This window comes from Podospora anserina, chromosome 4, assembly GCF_000226545.1.
Source record: "Podospora anserina S mat+ genomic DNA chromosome 4, supercontig 4".
Lineage (NCBI taxonomy): Eukaryota > Fungi > Ascomycota > Sordariomycetes > Sordariales > Podosporaceae > Podospora > Podospora anserina.
Window position 1 is genome coordinate 338,485 of NW_001914850.1, and position 22,700 is coordinate 361,184.

General features: G+C 53.9%; 9 protein-coding genes across 9 annotated transcripts in view, besides 1 other annotated feature; 1 reads left to right on the top strand and 8 right to left on the bottom strand.

Annotated features, from left to right (window-relative positions):
- Window positions 1-816: 816 nt before the first annotated feature.
- Window positions 817-898, bottom strand: a tRNA (tRNA-Ser).
- Window positions 899-1,579: 681 nt separating this feature from the next.
- Window positions 1,580-2,860, bottom strand: PODANS_4_3380 (uncharacterized protein; the record flags this gene model as incomplete). The annotated part of the gene is made up of 1 exon (XM_001905797.1): window positions 1,580-2,860. One exon carries the CDS (start codon window positions 2,858-2,860, stop codon window positions 1,580-1,582), a length of 1,281 nt encoding a protein of 426 aa, XP_001905832.1.
- Window positions 2,861-5,777: 2,917 nt separating this feature from the next.
- Window positions 5,778-6,444, bottom strand: PODANS_4_3370 (uncharacterized protein; the record flags this gene model as incomplete). The annotated part of the gene is made up of 2 exons (XM_001905798.1): window positions 5,778-6,200; window positions 6,259-6,444. 2 exons carry the CDS (start codon window positions 6,442-6,444, stop codon window positions 5,778-5,780), a joined length of 609 nt encoding a protein of 202 aa, XP_001905833.1.
- Window positions 6,445-6,903: 459 nt separating this feature from the next.
- Window positions 6,904-7,919, top strand: PODANS_4_3360 (uncharacterized protein; the record flags this gene model as incomplete). The annotated part of the gene is made up of 3 exons (XM_001905799.1): window positions 6,904-7,218; window positions 7,280-7,351; window positions 7,425-7,919. 3 exons carry the CDS (start codon window positions 6,904-6,906, stop codon window positions 7,917-7,919), a joined length of 882 nt encoding a protein of 293 aa, XP_001905834.1.
- Window positions 7,920-9,190: 1,271 nt separating this feature from the next.
- PODANS_4_3350 (uncharacterized protein) lies at window positions 9,191-11,024 on the bottom strand (the record flags this gene model as incomplete). The annotated part of the gene is made up of 2 exons (XM_001905800.1): window positions 9,191-10,036; window positions 10,092-11,024. 2 exons carry the CDS (start codon window positions 11,022-11,024, stop codon window positions 9,191-9,193), a joined length of 1,779 nt encoding a protein of 592 aa, XP_001905835.1.
- A 1,427-nt stretch (window positions 11,025-12,451) lies between these two features.
- Window positions 12,452-12,864, bottom strand: PODANS_4_3340 (uncharacterized protein; the record flags this gene model as incomplete). Its single annotated transcript, XM_001905801.1, has 2 exons — window positions 12,452-12,528; window positions 12,603-12,864. The coding sequence occupies 2 exons, from the start codon at window positions 12,862-12,864 to the stop codon at window positions 12,452-12,454; spliced, it is 339 nt and encodes a 112-aa protein (XP_001905836.1).
- A 728-nt stretch (window positions 12,865-13,592) lies between these two features.
- On the bottom strand, window positions 13,593-14,747 carry PODANS_4_3330 (uncharacterized protein; the record flags this gene model as incomplete). Its single annotated transcript, XM_001905802.1, has 1 exon — window positions 13,593-14,747. One exon carries the CDS (start codon window positions 14,745-14,747, stop codon window positions 13,593-13,595), a length of 1,155 nt encoding a protein of 384 aa, XP_001905837.1.
- An 820-nt stretch (window positions 14,748-15,567) lies between these two features.
- On the bottom strand, window positions 15,568-17,356 carry PODANS_4_3320 (uncharacterized protein; the record flags this gene model as incomplete). The annotated part of the gene is made up of 2 exons (XM_001905803.1): window positions 15,568-15,762; window positions 15,824-17,356. 2 exons carry the CDS (start codon window positions 17,354-17,356, stop codon window positions 15,568-15,570), a joined length of 1,728 nt encoding a protein of 575 aa, XP_001905838.1.
- Window positions 17,357-18,225: 869 nt separating this feature from the next.
- Window positions 18,226-19,821, bottom strand: PODANS_4_3310 (uncharacterized protein; the record flags this gene model as incomplete). Its single annotated transcript, XM_001905804.1, has 1 exon — window positions 18,226-19,821. The coding sequence occupies one exon, from the start codon at window positions 19,819-19,821 to the stop codon at window positions 18,226-18,228; it is 1,596 nt and encodes a 531-aa protein (XP_001905839.1).
- A 2,341-nt stretch (window positions 19,822-22,162) lies between these two features.
- Window positions 22,163-22,700, bottom strand: part of PODANS_4_3300 (uncharacterized protein) — a gene marked incomplete at both ends in the record, with an annotated part of 1,701 nt that continues 1,163 nt past the window's right edge. Inside the window, one exon of the mRNA XM_001905805.1 lies at window positions 22,163-22,699. Coding sequence (XP_001905840.1) covers window positions 22,163-22,699 — 537 coding nt within the window. The remainder of the gene's footprint in view (window position 22,700) is intronic.

Consider the following 22,700-nt stretch of genomic DNA (forward strand, 5'->3'; position numbering starts at 1 on the left):
ACACTGGGCATCTCTTAACGGCTCTTCTGGGCATGCAACAGTTCGTCCGGCGCTTGCTGCATGACGTCGTGAGGTTACCCTGTCAAACACTCCATCTCCCTACACCTGGATTGATTTTGCTGCCCAGTCAGGAGATTTATTACGTCAAATAAAACGAACCCTTCGCTTTAATTTCTGATCGAAAAAGTCCTGATTCTGATCAAGTTCGGCAAGGAATAGACGCGTTTGGCGAGTAATAAAACTTCAAGATCATGGAGGGCGGGGTTGGGTCTTGATCGCGGGGGAGGGGCAGACGTGCAGCATGCAACGGAGATCGCCAAACCCCGCAGCTAACCGGAGTAGCCCAGGACCCTAACCCTTGCTTTTGTCCGTTCCATGTCCTCGCCCCTGAGTGGTACAGGAGGAGTTATCTATTACTACATCCTGACAACAGACAAAGAGCTAGATGCTTCGGTGCAATGAGAGATACGCTGTCGAATCCAGAAATACCAACAAACTCTACTGTTACAAAACCGCTGTTCAAGATATGAGTGAAGCGAGCTAGGTACGGATAGCGATGGTGTTATCACCGTTATCTCAGCCCCTGCCATCTATCAAATCAGGTAATGGGGTCGTCAGAAGTGTCAATTATGGTATTATACGTGGGAGAGTTGCCCAGGTGCCTCTATAAAACCGACCAGGCAGCTCAGATCCTACTGCAAAGATATTAATTCCTTAATAGTGGGCCTCATTGACTATTCTGACACTATCATGAGCGATAAAAAAAAAAACCTCACTCCACCACACAACCAAACGAGACAAAAATAGAATGTCACTCGACGTGGGCCTGATTCGAACAGACGCTCCCGAAGGAACAAGATTTCTAGTCTTGCGCGTTAGACCACTCCGCCACCACGCCTTTGAACTTGGTTGAAATGGGTGCCGGAGATGGGAGTTATGTTGGGACTATGCACCCGGATGATACACTTCTTTTGCTCGAAGCAGAAAATCTGCACTGCTTTCCATAACCAACGGCATCTAAACGCTCGTCTTCTTCATCTCTTCCACCAGGGTATGAGGGGTATCTATTTGCGCACCTGAGCACACAGCTGCACCACTTTCTATACACACTCCAGACCCCTGACCTTGGAGCTGTTCTCTCCAAGTTGATGTTCCATTATTTCTCCAGCCCAGAATTATCCAACAATGCTTCCATTTCGTACCTGCTTCCTTTCCCCAGAAGCCACTTTTCCTGGGTATTTATGTAGCTCCATGACAACCATCAGCCCCCCCGTACCAGCAGGTTCAGTCAACAGCCAGCTGGACCCCCTAAACCCGCCCAATTCTCTTCCAACACTGGCCCTACTACCCCCCAGCAGGGCCGTACAACCGTCACCAAGCCTTTCCCACCCCAAAGCTTCCCTTCTTCCCCAGCGTGCCCCCTCGGCCTCCTCCATTTCCACTCTGCCCACTCTTCTTCGACTCAGGACTATCATTGCTACTCCCCCCATTCCCACTCTCATCCCCCCTAAACCCACTATCCTCCGTCCCCCTCGTCACAGGTCTCTTCCCCTTCCCACTACCCCCCTCCCCCGCGCTCTCATCCGTATCCCGCCCCCCTCAACAAACCCGTCCTAAACCCCCTAACCTCCCGCTCCCTCTCCAATTCCATCTCCCTCCTCTCCGCCAACCTCAACGGCGGCGGCGGCGGCGTCAACAGCGTCCCCAACCCAGGGTACGACTCCCCCCTCACACTCCCATACCCCCCATACCCATACCCATACCCATACCCCGAACTAGCAGCCCCACTCAACATACTCTCCCCCCTTTGCTGCCCATTATCATCCCCCAAACTCCCCCTCTCAGAAGCAATACTCCACTCCCTCTCCTTCTCCCTTCCCCTTTCCGAAGGGGAATCCACAAAAATAGAATACTCCCCCCCCCCTTCCCCCGACTGAGCGGACAATCTTTCAGGCGGCAAAGGCCACACCATCCCCTGCCCATACCCAATCCCACTCGATTGCGTTCTTCTTTTGGGTGCGGGGCGGATGACGATTCTGACTTCCCCTTCGCCTGTCAACCCGCTGTAGGAGCTGTTGGAGGAGGGGCCGGTTGGGACTGTGGGTGCTGGTGCTGAGGGCCCCCCGCCAGACATGAGGGGCGGAGGGGATGGGGAGAGATGCTGCCGGATCTTTGCTTGGGCTTGTCTTCTTTTGATGACCAGACGGCGGAGGATGAACGCGAGGGCTATGAATAGCAAGAGGGCGAGGATGATGCCTAGGACTAGAGCGGCTATTTGGGCGGGGGTGAGGGTTGGTTGTTGGGGTGTGAGGGGGGTGTTGGGGCCCGCTGTGGGAGTTGGGGAGAGGGACATTGTTTCCATTCCTGTTGGTTCCATCACGGAAGTGGTGGTGGTTTCTGATGACGGGAAGGTTGTGATGGTGGTGGTGGTGGTGACATCAGTAAAAGATGCCAAAGTGGTTGGCGCCGGGGAAGAGGGGGTGGCTGAACTTAGAGCCGGAGAATCGGTGGGGAGTGGTTCCGTGGGTTCTGTTGGGTTTGTGGTCTCTGTTGAGTCTGTTGGTGTGAGAGAAGTAGCTGACTCGGAACCGGTCGATGAGGAGGGTGTGGGTTCTATTGGGGACTGGTCCATCGGTACTGTAGCCTCCGGTACGGTAGTTGTGCTCGAGGACAAAGGTCTAAAGACGGTTGTGGTGACGAAGACTGTGGTAGCTGCGTTAGGAGCCGCCAGCGTGGTTGAGAAAACGATATTGGTAAGTGTTCTTGTCGTGACACCAGGAACAAAGACCGTCGTTCTGATCACGACCGTGGAAGTGAGCGTTGCCTCTTGCCGTTTCCCGACCGCAGCTCTGACTCCCATATACTCTTTGCTCGGTATTGGGGTTGTACGGGGTTCCGGGCTGCTAGTGGGCGCCAGGACAGGAGGCGTTTGAACCGGCGTAATCTCAACAGGGCTTCCAAAGGTTCGTTTTGCCCTCCTTACGAAAGACGTTACAGTAACCGTCGAAGTAGATGTACGCTGTGTTGGATTAATAAAAGTGAGCAGCTGGGTGCTGGTAATAATAGCAAGTCTGGTCTCTGCAAAGGAGGTGACCGTGCTGGTGATGGTTTGTGTGACGGTGATAATGGCCAAACTGGATGCTGCCGGCAGCGGTCTGCTGTCGTTGTTAGTCTTCAATTGCCAGCCTGGATATTAGTTGTGGGAAGTAACTTACATCGAAGCAGTTGTCTGAACACAGTCACTCTCGTCACATGTGACACCGGCCGCTGAACAGCATGCTGCTTCTCCAGTCGGCAACATGCAGCATCCAATCTCTTCCAGGCAGTCGATTGTTGTGCCATTTTTGCCTTGACACACAGCCCGTGTCGAATCGGCATCACCTGTTGTATCTTTTGTGTTTTGTCTCCTTCTCCTTGGTCGTCTTGATGAAGATTCTGTAGTTTTCTCGCTGAGGGACCTAGAAATATCCGTTGGCCTCGTGTAACTGTCTCCCAATTGCCCAATTCTCCCCATAGCTCTTTGATGCTTTGTCTCGCCATCTACCAAATTGTGTGCTTTTATTCGTATATCACCAAGAACTAGCTCAGATGAGGGACCTGAGAGCCGTTGAGTATTCCCAAGCGCCGCAGTTGTGAGTCCCAGGACGAGGCTGCCCAAGGTTTTCAACATCAACATATGGCATTATGGGCCCGAGTACCTTGTGCTGAAGAGGTGAAGCTCCTAGAAGCTAGAAGGAAATGAAAAAGAGTGGAAGCCTTGCTGGTCAGTGCCGGCCTGGATAAATATCGACTGTGGTCAGAAAGAAACGCAATGAACAGACATCAAGCCTCGTGTGGGGAGAACGAAATAGATCGACTTGATGAGATAGGGCGAAAGAGAAAATAGGAACATTCCGGGGAATGTGGCGGATATGGCGTGGAGGATAGGTGTTTCCCACGGTAGCGGAACCGTCGTGATGGTGCCTTGCACTCTGCACTCCGCATCAGGTGTCGATCTTAGAACGATAGAAAAAGATGGGAAGAGACTGCTTCCTTGATCCGAAATGACGCCAAGCTGTCGACCGAAGCTCAAGAACGACGTGCAACTGAAGCTGGGTAGCCAAGGCATGATGTGTGAGGGCGATCGCGGAGCCACAGTGATCTGGTACCACAGATTCGTGGTCGGAGCAGCCAGTGGGAGCCTTGGATGGCACTGAACCAGCCTTCTTGTGGTCAGGTTCTGACCGGCATCCGAAGCCTCGAAAGCTTCTGGAAGCTTGATGAACGGGAAAGCCTATTAATGCTGGGGTTCGAGCCGCTGCTGTATGAATGAGATCAAGGGTGCTGGTCGATAGATGGGATGGCCAGGGGTGGTTGACCTAGACATCCGATCTATTGCTATGCACAGGTGACAGCCCAGGCCTGTCACTGGTGTCGATATCTTCGCCCTGACAGACTGAATATCGAGAAGCTGCGACTGGTGACATCGCGACGTTGATAGGAGCTGTCATGATCCCAGGCCATCTGCTGGCCGTATATGCATCTTCAATGTTTGTGCATTCTCTTGCAGGTTTGCAAGTGAACCACTTGTGTGGATGTCATCTTGGAGTGGAGCTGTCGTCTGAGCGCTCTTGACCGGCGGGTGCCGGCATATAGCGATGGTGATGAGATGACATGCGGTCAGATCTCGCAGCTGCAGGTGTTGCGGTTCATGCGGGGGGCCGGGTGCATCGGATCCGATCGTATACTTCCTGATCCCTGTCGAGGTCAGAAAGCGGCTTGTCGGTGTGTTTTGTCTTCTTGTTGGACAGTAAATAAAAAGAGCAAAGTTTGTCCACGGGATCTCCAAGTTTTCGAGAAAGCTACTGCCCTGAGTTCCTTGGCGAGCGAGGATACGTTTATCTCGGTTCACGCTCAATGAGGGCATCACTGGCATGACACACGCCGTCCGAGTCACACGGGTGAGATAGCACTAAGAGCGCCTTTCTCGTGCTCGATTTTGAGCACTTCCAATTGTTGAGCTTTTCCTGAGCCAATATGCCGCCAGTCACCTTGCCGACAATGACGATGTCGAGACAACGGACCTAGCCGAGCAAAAGGTCTACTCCAAGTTAACTTTGTTGTCAGGCACAGTTTAATACCGTTGCTATGGCCGGGAACTGCAAGTACTTGTGCTGATAGTTCTCAAGCCGTGATGCTGAGCGGCTGCGTGATCGACGAAGATCAGACAAGGTCCCGAGTCCCCGGAAGGGTACCAACGCCAACACGACCAGACTATTGCATGATGTCAGCAAGCTTCTAGAACTCCCAAACTCATTCTCTGCAATAAAACCACATTATAAATCGAACCGAGTTTGTGAACCTGATTTGGATTTGCTTTTCCCTCCCCACCACAAAAAGCCGTCCACTAGACCTCGTCCAAAGATGCGCCCCTCCAGTTCGTAGCTCATCACCATGCCCGCTACCTACATAATGTACAGTATTAAAAACACAAGGCGGGGCCGTGGCAGTTCTAACCCAATGCATAGCTGATGAAATGCTCCTCGCCGCCCAAATTCTACCCAAAAATATCCCTCATAACGCCTGGCCTGCCCGCCGCATGCACGCCCGCCTGCCTGTCCCATTTTTAAAAAAACAAAAGTCGAGTGAAGATGTTGTGTACAATGCGGTAGATGGCCAGGCTGTGGTGCAAGTGTCGTCTTTCGATACTGTCTTTCGAGCAGTCGTTGTCAGTCGTCTTGGCCCAACCTGTCACCCATTCGCTCGATATGTCGTTCCCCCTGGAGAAAGAAAACGTCTTATTTCTTATCCTTGTACAGCTTTGGATTCCACCCCTCTTTTACCTCGGCCTCTTGCTCCGCCTTCTCCATATGTGGGCGCACCTCGGCCTCGATCCTTTCCCTCGCGCGCAGGATCTTGCTCTGCAGGTAGAATGAACCGCCCTTTTTGGGGTCGTTGTTGTCAAACAAGCGCTTGAATCGCTCCATGACCTCCTCCATATTGGCTTCCCCCTTTTGTGGTGGCTTGACGTTGAGGATCTTGCAGGCTTCGTCGAGGGTCATGCCGCTGCTGAGGCTGGCGCGGCCGGCGGTGCCATTGCCGGACTGGGCCTGGGCGCGTTGGTAGGCCGAGGAGGCGGCGGCTTGCTTGTAGGCTTCGGCGAAGGAGCGGCCGAGAACGCGGGTGCCGATGAGGACGACTTGGGTTATGAGGCGGTAGGCCTGGGCGGGGTGTTGGTTAGTTGCAAGGGTGGTGAGAACAAGGTATGCCGATGCTTACCATTTTGAACTGCAAGCAGGCGTCGGCGACCTTGCAAGCCTTCCTTGTGTTGGGTGAGAGTGAGGGAGGAGGGAAGGTGGCGGTGAGATTGTGTGGTCGTCTGCGGCAGTGGGTGGTGGTGGTGGTGGTGGTGGTGGTAGTGGTGTGGAAATTCACAGAAGCGGTAGCAAACATGACCGAACCCATGCTTCGAAAAATTGTCCGCCTTCGAGATGCCGCGCCGCCGATTGCCGGCAAGCTGTTGTGACAGCTGTTTAAATCGTAGCCAACAGTTGGCAACAGCCCGTCTTGGCACCCTTCACGCTTGGCCCGTCCCGCCAAGCGGCTTGGTGACGCCGCCTGGCCAGTGCTGGCGCAGGGAGCTTGACATCTGAAAGATGCAACATCGCAACTTTGTCGGTTAACAATCCTGGTCATTGTCCACGCAATTGTCCACCACCACGCTCTTTACTGACACATCACGAGCGATACCGAGAGCTTCAAAGACTAACGAGTCGACAATCAGCATCCAACTCGACAACCTCGAGTGATCTCCACGACCGAGTAACTTGCATGCATACAGCTCCCCCGTCAACGATCCCCTGAACACGACATACGAACAGGGACACCAGATCACCACATCGCGAACACTCGAAGCCCCCAAAAATGTCAAATTACTACGGCGGCGGCCCCGCCCAGCCAAACCCCGGCCTCCAGTTCTACCAGTCCAACTACGCACAACCAGTATCTGGCCACGCGACCCCATCACAAGCATCCTACGGCTATGGCGGTCCCTCCTCCGGCGGCTTCGGCAGCAGCTTCACCTCTGGCTTCGCCGGCGCCCCAGGAGTATCAGGCCGCATGGACGAGCAAGGTGGGCTAAGAACAGGCTGGCTCGCCGCCTTTTCAACAGAGGGGTACGACGGGGAGCCGCCCTTGTTGGAGGAGTTGGGGGTATCATTCACAAAGATCCAGCGCAAGGTCAGCAGCCCACAACTCACCATCTCTCAGGCATGATCAAACTAACATATTTACTCCCCAGACCTTCGCCGTCCTAAACCCCTTCTCCCGCGTAGACCAACACCTAATGGACGACTCCGACCTCGCCGGTCCCGTCCTCTTCTTCTTCCTTGTACGTCCCCCCCTCCCTTTCACCCCCCCATCCTTTTCTAACCTGTTTCTCCCAGTTCGGAACCTTCCTCATGCTCTCCGGCTCCGTCCACTTCGGCTTCATCTACGGCCTCGCCGTCCTCGGCTCAGTATCCCTCCACACAATCCTCTCCCTCATGGCACCCCCCGTCGACCCCTCCACCGCCGTTCCCTCCGCCCCCGGTCAATCATCCTACCCCGGCGTGCCCGTCCACCACCACTCCCAGTCCCAATCCGGTGCCACGACCACATTGACGTTTGCCCGATCCGCCTCGGTACTGGGGTACTGTCTCCTCCCACTGGTAGCCACCTCCCTAGTCGGAATCGTCATGCCCATGGCGACACCGCTCGGGATTTTCTTGACTACCTTGGCGGTGTTATGGAGCAGTTATGCCGCCAGTGGAATCTTTTGCTCGGTGGGGGGGATGAACAGGCAGAGGTTTTTGGTGGCGTATCCGTTGGCGTTGTTTTATGTCGGGTTTGGGATCATGGGCGTTTTTAGTAGCAGGGGGGGGAAGGCAGGGAAGGCGTAGGAAGGGAAGACGGGGTAGGATACAGGGTTGAATTTGGTGAGATGGGGAAGAGGCTGGGGAGTGGGAAGGAATATAGCGCGGTGATTATGTTGATATTATTATGATTATTGCCAAAAATGGGGGCGGTGTGATGGAGTTGGGGGGAGGGGTTTATTGTGGTGTATTAGTATAATGACAGATGATATTGAATATCAGATGGGATGAGAGCGCTGTGTTGATGGTAGAATAACGGCCAAGTTGACACGTCCAGCTGCTAGTTGTGCTGCTTTCGATCACGTTGAACTATGGTCAAGAGGTCATGGGTTTGCATATTGGTTAGATCTTCATTCGTCATCCCAAGTCCTTTCTCCATCTACAGAAGCAACACAACGCGCCCCATCACCTGTTATCTGAATGTCCTCAATCAGAGTACCTCCCAAACCAAACGCCACAGTGTGAAAAACAGAACATATATATTATAAAAACACGTTCCCGCTTTTGAAGTTTTTATTCAGGCTCTCTCTTTTGATTTGATTCCGCTAATGCAAATGCTTTCATGTCCAGTCCGCAAGTCTGTGTGGTAGTTATCCTGCCACGACCCCCCCCCCTTTTCTTGTTCCACCATTATATTCTATGCTTTGTAGCACGAGACCCGAGAGCGGAAAAAAGTGAAAACGTCAAATACCACGAGCCCGACCCATGTGAAACAAACCCATGTGCCCCCTCCCCACCGCCAACCGAAAACACCATGTATGAAGAATCCCCCGTGCCGTGATGGAAACGCAGCCCGAGGAAAGAAAAAAACACCCCTAATATATTGAACAAACAACCCCCTCCCCCCTTCTTCTCCTCGCTGACCACACAACAGGCCGTCATGATCCATTGGACCGTTACAGACAAAGACGACATGCCCCTTCAAATCTCGTCCACAAATCTCGAGAATTCTCAACCTCTTCCTAGCTCACGGTAGTCTCCTCAATTCGTCAATTCATCCCTCGCAACCTCATCCTCCGAATCGTCCTACGAGCGCAGCACATCCCTCGCTCTTTTCTTTCGTGGTCGTGGACGGGCACTATCCTCCTCATCCTCCGAGTCGCTGTCTCTCTTCCTCTTTCTTGATCCTGACCCTCCAGAAGAAACACTGCCCCTCATCGTCATCATCAGAAGGACTCTCATCAGGAGCAACCCCCTTCAGCTTCTTCATCAGAAGCAGTAGCACCCTCATCTTCAGGAAGAGGAGGACTAACACCCTCATCCTCAGGGGCAGTCTCCTCATCCTCATCAGAAGCCTCCTAATTCTGAGCCTCCTCCTTCTCGGCAGCAACAATACCGTACTGCCCGCCCGCACCAGCAAAGACGATCTTCCTGTCCCTGATGGCGGTGTTGTCAATAAGTGTTGGCGACTCGATATCATCCGTAGTCCCCTGGCCAGTCTGGTAGTTGGCCGAGAAACCCCAGCTGTAAACCTTGCCATCCTTGGTGACAGCAAAGCTGTGGTCGGTGCCAGCGGCGACCTGGACAACATCCTTGACCTCGGGGATTTCGGTAGGGACGACGAGGATTCTTGGCTTTTGGCGGTCGTCATAAATAGTATTGTCCTCGGTGAACGAACCGGTTGGCTGACCGACCTGGTGGCCATCAATCCGGCCCCAGGTGAGGAGCTTGCCATCGGTGGTGCATGCCAAAGAGTGGTGCTCACCGCCGGCAATGTCGGCAATCTCGTAACCGCTGAGCGACTCGACAATCTGGGGACGCATGACGTAGCCGCCGTCGACGCCGACAGAGTCCTCGTGGCCGCACTCGGCGTAGTTGTTGAGACCCCAGCTGATGACACGGCCCTTGGTGTCAATGACGAAGCAGTGGTAAGAACCGCAGGCAAGCTTGACGGCCTTGGCGCGGCCGGGGAGAGAACCAACGCCGGCAGGGTAGAGGGCAGCGGTGTCGTCGCGCTCGAGGAGACGGCGAGCAAGCTGGGCTTGTTGGCCGGCGCCCCAGGCGTAGATCTTATTCTTCTCGTCGAGGGCGAGGATGTGGTTGAGACCGGCAGCAAGCTGCTTGATCTTGGACAGCTCGGGGACGTGGGCTGGGGTCCTCTGAATGCCAACACTACGACTGAAGCCCAGTACACCCTCGTTGCTCTGGAGGCAAATGTTAGAACAAGATCGCGTCGTACAGAGAGTTGTTGTGTCTTACCCTGAATGTACCCCATCCATAGACCTGGCCAGTGGTGGTGAGCGCAAAAGTCGCGCTGTCGCTGGCAACAACCTGAACCCACTCAATACCCTCGGGGAGGCCGCTCGTGTCAATCTCGGCAGGAGTGCTCTCCTTGGGGTTCATGCCAGTGTCGTCCTCGTCATCACTGTCATCGTCCTCATCCTCAACATCTCTGAGCCCACCATCCCACGTGGTGTCGCGTCCGAGAGCGCCCTGGTCGTTGACACCCCAGGTGAAGATCTTGTTGTCCTTGGTAAGAGCAGCAACGTGCATGCCACCGCAAGCAATCTGAACAACATTGGAGACATTGGGGTTCAGGCGGGGACGCTTGACATCGATGGGCTTCTTGCCGTCCACCTTGACGCTGCCAAGACCGAGCTCGCCAGCGGTGCCCTCGCCAAACACAAACATGTCGAGAACACGCTCGGGCTTCTCGTTGATGGCCTTCAGGACGCGGGCAGGGCGCTTCGCAGCGGGAGCTTTAGGAGCGGCGACCTTCCTCTTCTTGGCCGGTTGCGCCTGCGCGTCGACAGGCTCCTGGGCAATCTCGTCCTCGGAACTTGACGCGACTGGGGCTTGCTCCTCGTCATCCTGGGTGCGTTTTCTCTTGGTGGTAACGACCTTCTTCTCAGGCTCCTCCGTGTTTTCCTTATCAGACTCGGGGGCAACCTCAGCGACAGTCTTCTTCTTGGGCGCGGCCTTCTTGGGTGCGGCCTTCTTGGGAGCAGCGGCGGCCTTCTTGGGCGCGGCAGCAGCCTTCTTGGTGGTAGCGACAGTCTTCTTGGTCGCCGCAGCAGTAGTAGTCTTCTTAGTAGCCGTCGTGGCAGTGGTCTTCTTGGTGGTGGTGGTAGCGACCGCCGTCTTTTTGGTCGCAGCGCTCGCGGCTGTCGCGGCAGCTCTTTTGGGAGGCATGGCTCGTGTTGTTGACGCGATGGTCTGTGATGTCCTGAGTAGGCGCTTTGTGAGGGAGAGGTAAAGAGGGCTGTGAGAAAGACGTGGAGAGGGCAAAGATGGTGCTTGTGAGGCTCAACAGGGACAAGATGGTGGTAGAGTCGCAACCTTGTTTTTGGTGTCTTTGTTGACAGTCGATGGATCGGGGTGTCGAGGTGCGAGAGGGTTAAGGGTTCGAGGGAGGAATTTTGGGCCGGCGCGCGCACGACTTTTTTGGGCTCGGGTTGGATGGGTTCCCGCTATTTTTCTTGTTTTTGCCGGGGGGGTTGGTCTTCCACAATGGGGCCCGCAATATGGTGCGCCCTATTATTCTTCAATTGTGCCCTTATTGATCGTGTTTGCCTACTCTACTGCTCCATCGAGATCAATTGTAACCTTGCCAACAATACCATTATACAATTGGCACTTTTATTTCCCTTGCTGCTGTCGTCGCTTTTGTTGACTCTGCCAGCAGCTCGACCTTTCCAATTCGATGAGCTCATAAGGGACGTGCTCCGTGCGAATTCTTATTGAACCCCTGTCAGCCAATGCAACAGTGGCGCCGGCCCCCTGAAGAACTTTGGGGAGATTCTGCCGGGCGGTCAGAGGCGAGCTTCCCTTGCTTCGGTGATTTCCTTTGCGCGCCAGTTCGCGACGACATCAGTTGCCAGGGTGAGGAGAGGAGTCCCCTCATCTGATGATCAACTCCAAGATATCACCAGATCTGATAGCAATACGGCTATGCATCAGCACCTGAAGGCTGGCATCACGCTGCCCGGTGCGCCGCTGAAGCTGACACGTTGCAAACACTCTTCCCGATCTGATGGCCTGCATTGCAGAACTCACCCGCCACTCGATTTCTTTCTCTCGATAGCATCATGATTTTCTTATCAATGGCCCGACAAACAACCCTACTACCCCTCTCTGTAACCCCACGTGTTCTTGCTTTGCAGTAGGGACCAAGTTGGCAGCTGTGAGCATCAAATCAAGAATTGGGGAGTTCGACAAAGACTCTGAAACCTGATACTGTCAAGGACAGTTGCGAAGGCTCTTGATAACGCCTAACTGGTCAGCAACAGGACCTGTCTTCAAAGACAGCCACCAGCTTCCCCACACTCAGCGCATCCGAGCAAAGGTCCACGATTCCTGTCAAAGTCGAATCGTCGATAAACTTTTTTTATTAACATATCCCTATTCCTCTTTTTACCCCAACCCAGTTTGATGGCCCAGTTCAGACAACCAGGTCTTCATAACCCTTCCATGCCCCTTCCGTCCTGTCCGTCCCGGCCTCTGTCGAGATGTTGTCCCGGTCATGTCAAATTCCCATAACAAACCCCCAAACGCCATGCAATGCTGTTCCTCAGACCCCAACCCAGAAAGACTTTCCCATAGAGACAAGTTCAGTAAACTTATTTCTTGGTAGTAAAATCAATCTCATTCTCCGGGTTGAACCCCCCATCAGCAGCCTTCTCACAAGTGCAAGCATCTATTCCTCTCGTTAGCCACAATCCATTTTCCCCATCTCTCTCTCTCTCTCTCTCTCTCTCATCCAAAACTTACCAGCAGGTCTTGAACCACAAGCACAAGCCTTCTCAGGCGTCACATTCTCCGAAGCGGCACGCTCGCAGGTGCACTGGCCCGCGGGTCTAGCACGGCAGCTGCATCTCGGTCCGGCGACCGTGTTCTCCGTCGCGGCGGCGGAGCAGGAGCAGTGGAGGGCGGATTGCTTCCCGCAGGAGCAGGTCGCTTGCTTGGCGCAGACGCACTCGGCCGAGGAGGCGTTGTTGTTGGAGGAGCGGCAGCAGGTTGTTGGGGCGGTCATTTTTGTGGTGGTGTAAGTAGTGTGGTGATGGTGGTTGTTGTTGAGAGAAGAGTACTTGGTTGGTGAGAACTATAGTTCAAATAAGTTGCCGACTGTTAATTGTGTGATGTGTGATATTGAATGGAAGACGATCAAAGGAAACCGCCTCTCTTATACAAGTTCAGTATCCAACTGCCGACCTGACATCAACTGGCAGTTGGTCCGTAAGGCTGTCCCGCAAGCTGAGACCTGCGGGGCGAGGCTTGGTCAGGAAACCGCCTGATTGGGTCATTGACCGGAGGCTGATTGGCTGCTTACACCTCCTGTCGACCAATCAGAGAAGAGGTATTTCACATCGCTGGGCAATCTGCAACGGCTTTCCAACGGTCGAGATGGGCCGAGAACTGTCCATCTTGAAGATCCGCTTCGATATTCTATTTTGAGATGATGCCATTGGTGGAAAGGTGTGCTACAAGATGGGATGACTCGGGGGGAAGATCTGGAGATTTGTCAGGCGACAAGTATTTTGGTGACAGGGAGGTCCATTGTTTGTTGAGTTGGGATGTCACGATGTTCTTGGTCAGTGTGGTCACACATGGGGTCATCCACCAGGACGGTTGATGCAGGTACCGCAAGCTGTGGTCGGACCTACATCTGCCTTATTGAAGTCATCGGGGTGCTGCCCTTTGTGACATGATGGGCTTGGACTGGCAGGATACAACCGCGAGGACAGAAGACTCAACATCTCTTCATTTCTTCTCAAAGAGATACAACTCAACAGGATTCCCACCCCCATCAATATGAGGAAGCGGCAGTGTAGCCTCCTCCTCAATACTCCACCCATCAGCAGCCATCAGATCCCAGAACTCTCTCTCGGACGAGTGTCTTGACTTTGTCGACAAAAAGACCTTTGGCCTGACCGACTGCTCGCCGGAATGGCCATGAAGAGCCGAAAGCGTCTGCACCAACGGTGACAAAGTATCCGTGTTGTAGGTGCAGTCACTCACGACAATCAGATCCCAAGTATTATCCTGGACCTGCGCTCCAAACACGCCATTCTGCCCGTCTATCCAGTCGAGGCTCTCAAAGTCTAGCGAGGGTGCTGGTGCTTGGCTGAGAGCTTCCGCTTGCCGGGCGATATTCGCTCTGGCTCGTTCTTCAGCCTCGGGGAGATCAGTCATGAGGATACGAGTTGTCGTCTGTCTGGGAGCCTTCTTCAAAGCAAGCAGCCGGGCCACCCCTATGCCTAGTGTCCCGATGCCGCAGCCAACTTCGAGGATGTTCAGTGGCTTGTCCCGATCTTGTTGAAGGAGCTGCTTCAAGGCGGGCATTGGGTTTCCCTTCGGGCTGGTGCTCAGAAACATGTCGGCCAGGAGAGACACAGTGGCAATCCCAGAGTCCCAGATGTGCCGGGCTATGCTATCCCCCATATCCTCCTCCACTTGGAGCGTCTGGTTATCGGCTGTTGGCAGCCTCAAACTCCGAAAGCACACAGGAGGTACTGCTGTGTTCCTGTCCAGCGAGATATCAGAGAATGCCGCTAGAATGAGTCCCTGGCCCGTTGGTGGGTAGATGTCTGTCGTTCCAAGAGCTGTAAGTTGGCGGTCTGCCGGCCGGATCTGGATCGTTTTGATGGGGTGTGGAGGCAGTGGAAGATCCAGTTTGAGAACTCTCATCCCAGCCTTCCATTTTGGCGTATTTCGTTGTGTGAGGATAACTGGTACCAGTTGCTCTTTTCCATCTTTTGTCGTCGTGTAAGCGCCGACCACAAGGAGCTCAACTGGGTCTTTGGGTGAGAAGAACGAGTCCCCGAGGTCGGTGGTGACGGCGAGTACTAATCGGAGGCATCGTTCTGATCTGACGAACTCGACCACTGGTGGTCGCAGTAGTTTTATGTAATGCATAGTGAGAAAGTGTCTGTGTGAGTTCGTGTGTGAGACGGGGTGAGGTGTGAGTCGTGAAGTGAACTGCAGTGGTTAGCAGCGTCGAGCTCAAAGTGGAATTTTTAGCCATCGCAGAGACTTGATTGGCCCAGGGTTAGGGTAGACAATGGTATGTCTCGTTCGCATGTTCTCGACGGGACTTCTTCAACCAACCAGCCTTGGAGACTGCCGGTGAAGCAGGAATATGAAACTCTTTATCTCTGATTGGCAGTGTTCTTGACCACCAGCTGCCATCTTGGTCTACCCGTACAACTACCGTACATTGCCTATCCCGCCCAAGCGCCTAGGTCATCCAGTGCCAAAAAGAAACCACAAACCCAAGGGTATCCGGAGCTTTGAACCAAGCCCAATCCTCTCCTCTTCCAAGATTCATTCTCAGACCCGCAATCCATTTGAACTCCCAACGAAACTCCGTAAATGCGCCTTCTCATTGTGTTTTTGTCATTGGAAATTTGTTCCACGCGTCTGTCATCATCTCCGTTGCCAGTCTTTCGGGTTGTCCAACGCTCGAATTATGTACCTAGTATTGGACACAGTGAGAGAGGCCGTCCAGCAACTTCCTCAAGTCCGGCTATATGGCACAGCCAAGGTAAGCCGGACCCGAACCCTCCGTAATGGACGTCCTTCGTGTATCCAGGGACACCCTTCCTGCTGGGCTTCGCGTGAAAAAAGAACTCAGGTCCACTCCCAGCAAATATCTCAACCCATCCATGTCGACGGGCCTGCCCGTGGATTCTGAAGATTTATTGTTGTAATAGTTCCCTGTACACCACGTTGGTATTCATGGTACTCCTGGTTTCTTTTTCTTCTTCTTTTTTGGGCGTGGGGGTTCGTCGAAGCCTCGGGTGATGAACCCACTGCTGTCTCGGCGGAAGGGATGTGCTCCTGGGCTGAGGACCCATTCGTCCAGGCTGATGAGGTCTGGTGGTGAGAAGATGAGGTAGTAGTACTTGAGTGTTTCGGCTAGCCAGAAGCTCTGAACATGATCAGGATATGTCAGTAATCAGTGGCAAGCCTTGAGATTGAGTGGCGCTTACCTCCATCGAATCCAGCTTCTTCAGTAGGCCATGAACAGTGACATCGCTGATGGCAGAAAACGCCAGCTCCGTCTCGGTAGCCCCGACCACGCTCTGGAACATCTCCCATGCCAGCTCCTGGTACTCCTTGTTTCCCGTAATTCTGAACATGACGAACAAGCTCTCGATAGCCTCCGGTCTGAGTAGGTACTTTGGGTCTTTCACCGACTTGAACGGCTTCCTCAGCTTCCTGCTGCCCTCTTTCCGCCACTTGTCCTCATCAAACTTGCACGGCCCGTCCCTCCAGTCGCCCTCGCAAGGAACCGCCTCGAGTACCTCTGGCATCAAACCCGTGGGAAACGCCCCGTAAGCCCACGCACAACCCCGGGTGAGCTGCTCCCCAATCTTGATATATTCCTCGTTCCCAAACAGCTTCCCTCCCAGCCCAAACATCCCCCCCGCATAGCAACCCAAATGCTGAACCTTTGGCGCCGTTTCTACTTCATCCCCGTTCATCCTCGCCTCACCAACCAACAGTACATCCCTCCTATCCCCCATCTCATCCCTATCCTCCTCCGCGAGCATGGGCCGGAAGAGCAACCAATCCTCCGCCACCCCCATGGCTTCTTTCCACATCCTCTCCAACCTCCCCTCTCTCCCCCTTCCGAGCAAAGCCGCCGTCTTGAGTAGATTGCCATAAACGCCCTCCGCCCCCTTCCCCAGGCCAAAAACCTCATCACCTTCAGCCCCTTTCACAGGCCACAACCCCCTCAGCTTCGTCCTCTCCTGCCCCTCCTCCAAAACATCCACCTCCCCCCTCACAGCATCACAATACTTTTTATCACCGATCAGCTGTCCCAACCGTGTAAACTCCAACCAAGCCCCCGTCCTCATTCCCTCTCGCCCCTTCCCCTTTTCCATCAACAACCCCCCCAACTCCCCCGCCCTCTCCAACAACCCCCACTCCCCCGACAAATCATACCCAGCAACCAACCCCCCCAGATACCTCCCCATATCCACCCCCCCCTTCCCCCCCGCGAAATCAATCTTGCAAACCTCCTCCACAGCATCATAAAACTCCTCCCTCAAATCCATGACCCACAACACATCCAAACTATCAACCAACGTCCCCGCCCAGCCCAACGTCGTTTTTCCTCTCCCTGACACAGGAGCGAGTTCGTCTGAGGGATAAGCATGGAGTTTGTAAGCCGTCCATGACTTTAGGAAGGCGGACTTGACGGCGGCGCGGCGGGAGAGGGAGATGTTATTTGGGCGGTAGCCTGGTGGAAAAAAGAACTGGACTGGATGGAGGGGACGTAATGGTTCTTTGACGGGTTTGGCGGGTGATCGGGAAGGGGGGTCTTGGTGGGGAGGATGTGGTGAGGTTTGGGAGTGTGGTGGTGATGGTGGTGATGGTGGTGATGGTGGTGGTAAGTCGTCGGGAACAGGCCTGTAAAACGATCGTCGCGCAGACGGCGGCTTCAACAAGAAGAAAAAAAAGAAAAACGCGACAGTGACAAGCAGGAGCCGGCGCATTCGCCGATCAAGAACCATCTTCGCGGATGGGGGGGCTGTCTGCGGACCGGCGTCCGGTGAGGTGCGGGGAATTGCCCACTGTCTGTTTGTCTGTCCGCTGTCAAAAGATATCGACAAAACAACAGCAGCGTCAACACCCTACCTACCATGTGAACTCAATCGCGCAGAGCGAACATCACGATCGACACAATTGACAACCGACGAGGCATGGTTGAAGAAAACACATCAACAAAGTAAAATGGGAGTTGAAAACCGCCCGTGTTTGCCTGTCCCTCCCCATCCTCCCGTCCCGAGAACATTTGGTAAGACGAGTACCACTCCACCAACAGCAGGCATTGGCGGGTATAGCGGCATAAAAGAAAGTCTTGGGGAGGGTGCATCCCAGCGTTGTATCGCATGATAGGGACACAACACCCTAGCCCAAGCATCAGACGAACTTCCTCGACCAAAACCATCTGGGTTCTGGAGCACTGCTGATGGAGGACATCAGCAAACCAAGCCGTTACACACACATGACGCGCTTAAAGATATCTGACCAAAAGGCCCCAAGTGCTCGCCCCGAGGGCACTTAATTTACGTCGTGCTCACAAAGGTGTAGGAGAGGAGGTCTTGGCAGGGGAACTTGACCGGGTGATAATGACAACCAATCTGATAATGGACCAACAGGTCACAAAGAAACGAGAGAAGAGTATTTCTTTAAACATTCAAATAAATATTTCATCCGCTACATCCCAAACAGCGCTCTTCAATAGCAAGCAGCAGGAGGTATCATCTATACATCGTCATGATCCATGTCCAATCCATGATACCAAAAAAAAGAAAAAAAAGATTTCCAACTTATGACAAACTACACAATTCCATTCCCCATCCAGGTTGAAAGAAAACATCTAAGGCTTCCACCGGAAAGCAGGGTGCTTCCAATCCAAATCCTGCACCTCCTCCCTGCTCATCCCCGCCAGCTCCTCCTCCACGCTCAACGCCTCCCTCCTCTTATTATCCTTCTTCATCCAGAACAGCACCGCAGTAGCAACAATCAAGATGGTCGAAATGGCCGCCAGGTTCAGGCCGTTACCGATAGGATAGTTCGGCCCATCAGTAGGCAGAAAAGACCAAGTGCTCACCAACCCACCAATGTTTCCGCACATGACGTTCATGCCGATGGCGCTGCTGCGAGCCGTGTCCGAAACAACGTTGGCGCTGACCTGCGAGTTGGTCATGGGGCCAAGCGCAAAGATGGACGACGAGAGCAAGAAGATGGCGGCATAGCGGGCCTCGGTGTTGGTGGTGGCAAGGAAGATGATGAAGCCGACAATGACGAGGGGTGTGCAAGACATGATGATGATCTGGCGACGGTCCATCTTCCAGCTGATGGCGGGCAGAAGGAGAGTGAAGAATCCACCGACGACATACGGGGGCACAGTCAGGAGCTGGGTCATGACGGTGGACTTGCCGGGGTAGATGGAGCGGACGATGGTGGGGGCGAAGAAGCTGACGCCCTGGACGGTGATGTTGTTGAGCAGGAAAATGAACGAGGTGCTGAGCGTCACAGGGTTGAGGATGCCGCGCATGAGCTTCTTGACGTCCATCTTGTCGAGGACCTCGGTGGTGCCGACGCGCTCAGACTTGATGCGGAGAATGGCAAGATCCTTCTCCGCCTGGGTGAGCCAGCGAGCCGTCTCGGGACGGTCAGTGAGGGTGATGTAGGAAATGACAGCAAGAACGCAGGTGATGACGCCCTCAATGGCGAAAATCATGCGCCAAGAGGTCAGGCTGCCAAAGCTCTCGAGCTGGAGGATGCCGGAGGCGAGGAGACCACCGAAGGCACCGGCCATGGGAGCCATGACGATGTAGAGACCGAGACGGAAGGTGAGCTCGGAACGGCGGTACCATCTCGAGAGATAGTAGGCGATGCCGGGAAGCATACCAGCCTCGAAAGCACCGAGAAGGAAGCGAACACCGGCGGCCTGGGCGAAGTTGTTGACGAAAGCCATGGCGATGGAAAGACCACCGAAGCCGAGGGAGATGGTGGGGATGAACCAGCCGGGGCCAAAGTACTTGCAGCCGATGTTGGATGGGATCTCGAAAACAATGTAGGAGATGTAGAAGACGGAGAGGAGACCGTTGTAGTCGTAGCCGGTAAGGTTGAGATCCTTCTCGAGACCAGCAATCCTGGCGTTGCCGATGTTTGCTCTGTCAATGAAGCAGAAAAGGTAGAGCAAAGCAACAGTGGGAACGATCATGAGATCCAACTTCCACCGAAGCCTGCGCTCAGCCTCAGGATCGATGTGGATGAGGGCGTTGCCATATCTGTCACGCTGGGTTAGCACGGTGCTGGCTCTATCCATGGTGCAATGCAATGTGGAAAAAACATACTCGTCTGTGGCAGCGGCGTGGTTCTTTCCGTGACCCTCGGCGTGGTGGGCGACGGCCTTCTCGTCCGAAGACGAGCTGGCCTCGGGGGTAATAGCTCTCTTTTCACCCATAGTTGCTGTTTGAGGGGGGAGGCGATCGGGTCAAGTCCGTTGGAAGGGGGCAAGAGGGGATGGGGAGGAGGTCCTCTAACAGAACGGCAAGAAGGGGGGACGAAGAGCTGCTCTTTATCCAAAAGTCTCTGGCCCATGTCAAGGTAGGAGTGGATGACGTTTTGCCATGTGGGATTTTCCACCCGTGGGAATAGATGTCTTCACGATGCGGTGACCCCGTTGGCCCCGTACACTATCCGACGGGTGGAGATGTCACAGATCCAGGACATTTCTGGGGAACTTGGGGCCCTACACGACAAGCCAAGGTAGCCTCGATGGCTTCCAAGACGATCCGGTGGGAGCCGCACGCAAACTTTAAGTGAACGGCATTGAAAGTCGGCAATCCCCAACTCCTCCAACTGAGTGTTCTGGTGCGGTGAGTGGCCAGCAACTGCCTATCGATGCGGGGGACCAGATCCGGACTGTGGGAGGCCAGGCCGGGGTTTGGTTGGGGGAGGGGGGGGGGGGGGCATTACCGCGGATGGCCAACTGGTTCCACCGCCGGTGTGCTTCTGGATCTGGGGAACTAGTGCAGTCCGAAGGATGCACGCTGGCCGGTCATGTTGCTGTTTTGCGATTAGCATGTTTCTGCATTTGCTTGAAGCTGAAGTTGCCCACCACTGCCAACGCGCCCAACCGTGGCCGGGCTGTCCTTGCCTCACTACCAACTTCCCCAGAGACGACATGGATCATGGAACTTCGAAATGCGGAGGAGGTGGAGAGTCACCCCGCGGGGTTGAAGAACCATCCATGCCATCTCCACCAGACTCCAACTACCCCGACTTTTGATGGTCCACTTTACTTTTTCACCATTGACACCATTGGTGTTTTTGTGACAGCTGCTCCATTCTGATATCCATAAAGAGTGGCATCCAACTCACTGCCGATAAACTTATGGAGACTCTTCTCATTGTAGTCAAAGCTGCGTCAGCGCCAAAGCCAGCATCAAACCCCCGTATCCCAAATGGATAAGTCTTTGTCCCCCGTTAGCCTCCTCTGGGCATCTCCAATTTCCAAATTTTCACTGGTCAAACTTTCTGGCTGTTGGGTAATTATCGCCAAGTTGGACCAGTCCGACGCCGGCCTGGGTTGGTGGGGACTTTTGCCGCCCGGTGCCGCCTCTCCCCTATTTGCGCCTGGAGTTTTTAGTATTGGCAAGTCTCTCACGATGTTCTATGACTCTTGGACAACGTCACCCAAACCCACCGCCTTCCTTGTGAAACGAAGAGCACGTGCAAGAACTAGTACACCGCTCATGATAGAGACTTGCAACGCAATATCAACGCCTGAATCATGCTGAGCACCTAGGTAGGGTGGTAGATCTCAAACATCTAGAAATCACTTATTGAAATCTCAGAAAGCTTGTTACATAGTTCAAAGGCCTGTCCATCTATGAACACGTGGGAGGCCTTGATCATCTCAGAGGCAACGCAACATTACCATCTTTCTTTTTGTTTTTTTGGTTTTTTTTTTTTTGGTTTTTTTTTTGGTTTTTTTTCCTTTTTTTCTTTTCTTTCCTTTGTTCGTTTTTTTTCCTTTTTTTTCCTTTTTTTCCTTTTTTTTCCTTTTTTTTTGCTTAGGATCTGCTGGTCAGCCTTTACCGCATACATGTCTCCACCGTCCCTAACACTAGCTTGACATATGCAAACTCGTCTGAATAGCTCTGCCAGGAGGTGGGCTCGGGAATCGGCCCGAGGCAAAAAGGCAGCTCTCAACACATTGCCAGAATTCAGCCTGGAGTTCCCCTCTGACCGAGCAAACAATTTTCACCTTCCAGATATCCGGAGACATGGCAGAGAAAACAAATTCTTTGAGTCACAAACATTCATTTTCAACACCTGACTCGTGGGAATGGCTTGAATTCCGCTGACTTGATTTATCTCTCGGAGATGCCTCGGCTCTCTTGTCTAGACCCTGGTAGTACTGCGTGACTGCGTGACTGCCTGGCCTGTGATGTCGAGCATATGCAAAACAGGCAGCTCGTTGTTGATGGTGACAGGATGGGCTATATGTACTGCGTGGCGTCGTAGCTCCAACCGTTTGACATATGCAGCCCTCCCAGCATCACGACCCTTGAAAAGGCACCTAAAACCTCTTGGAAAGGTCCCATTCATCACTTATTGGTTGCCCTACCAGCTTGACAGTTCGGGGTCGTACGATCACCCCCGCATAGAATTATTTGGGGAAAGGAAGCTGGTGTCGAAGGGCAGGGGGCGACCCACAAATTGTGAAGGTTGGTAAGGTGAAAATGAGCCGGACATCTCTGAAAAATGGAACAGGCAAGATTGAACAAATCTTGTCTCTATGCCTTCTTTTCTCCTTGTCGGTTGCCCTCCCCTTTCCTAACCCGGTCGACCGGTGTTAGCCGGCTTGGGCTGTTGGGATCATTCAGTCCCAGCACGAAACTCTCCTGACTATCCCCCCACCTCCCACTATAACGCCTCACACCACCCCTCCTCTTCTTCTCAGGCGTCGTCTGCTCCCTAGCTGCGGGTGGCTGACCTCGACCAAACCCAACACGATACTGATCACAACACCCCTCCAACCCAACCTCATTCGTCCTCGTCGTCGTCGGCGTCCCCATGTCATCGCACGTCGTAAAATCCTCCCTCAACAACAACCCCCTCCCCTCCCCCCGACCTTCCACCCCCTTCCCTCTCGACCTCGGCGGGCCCAGCCCACTGATGAAGCTCCTTAAGCTCAAAGTGGTCGTATGCGGCGTCCTATGATTCGAAATCAACAACGCCGGCGGCTCCCTCACCTCCCCATTCTCGCCCGCAAAATACAACTCGGTGACGCTCTTCCCCCCTTCCCCATCGACGACCCTCACCGTTCCCAAG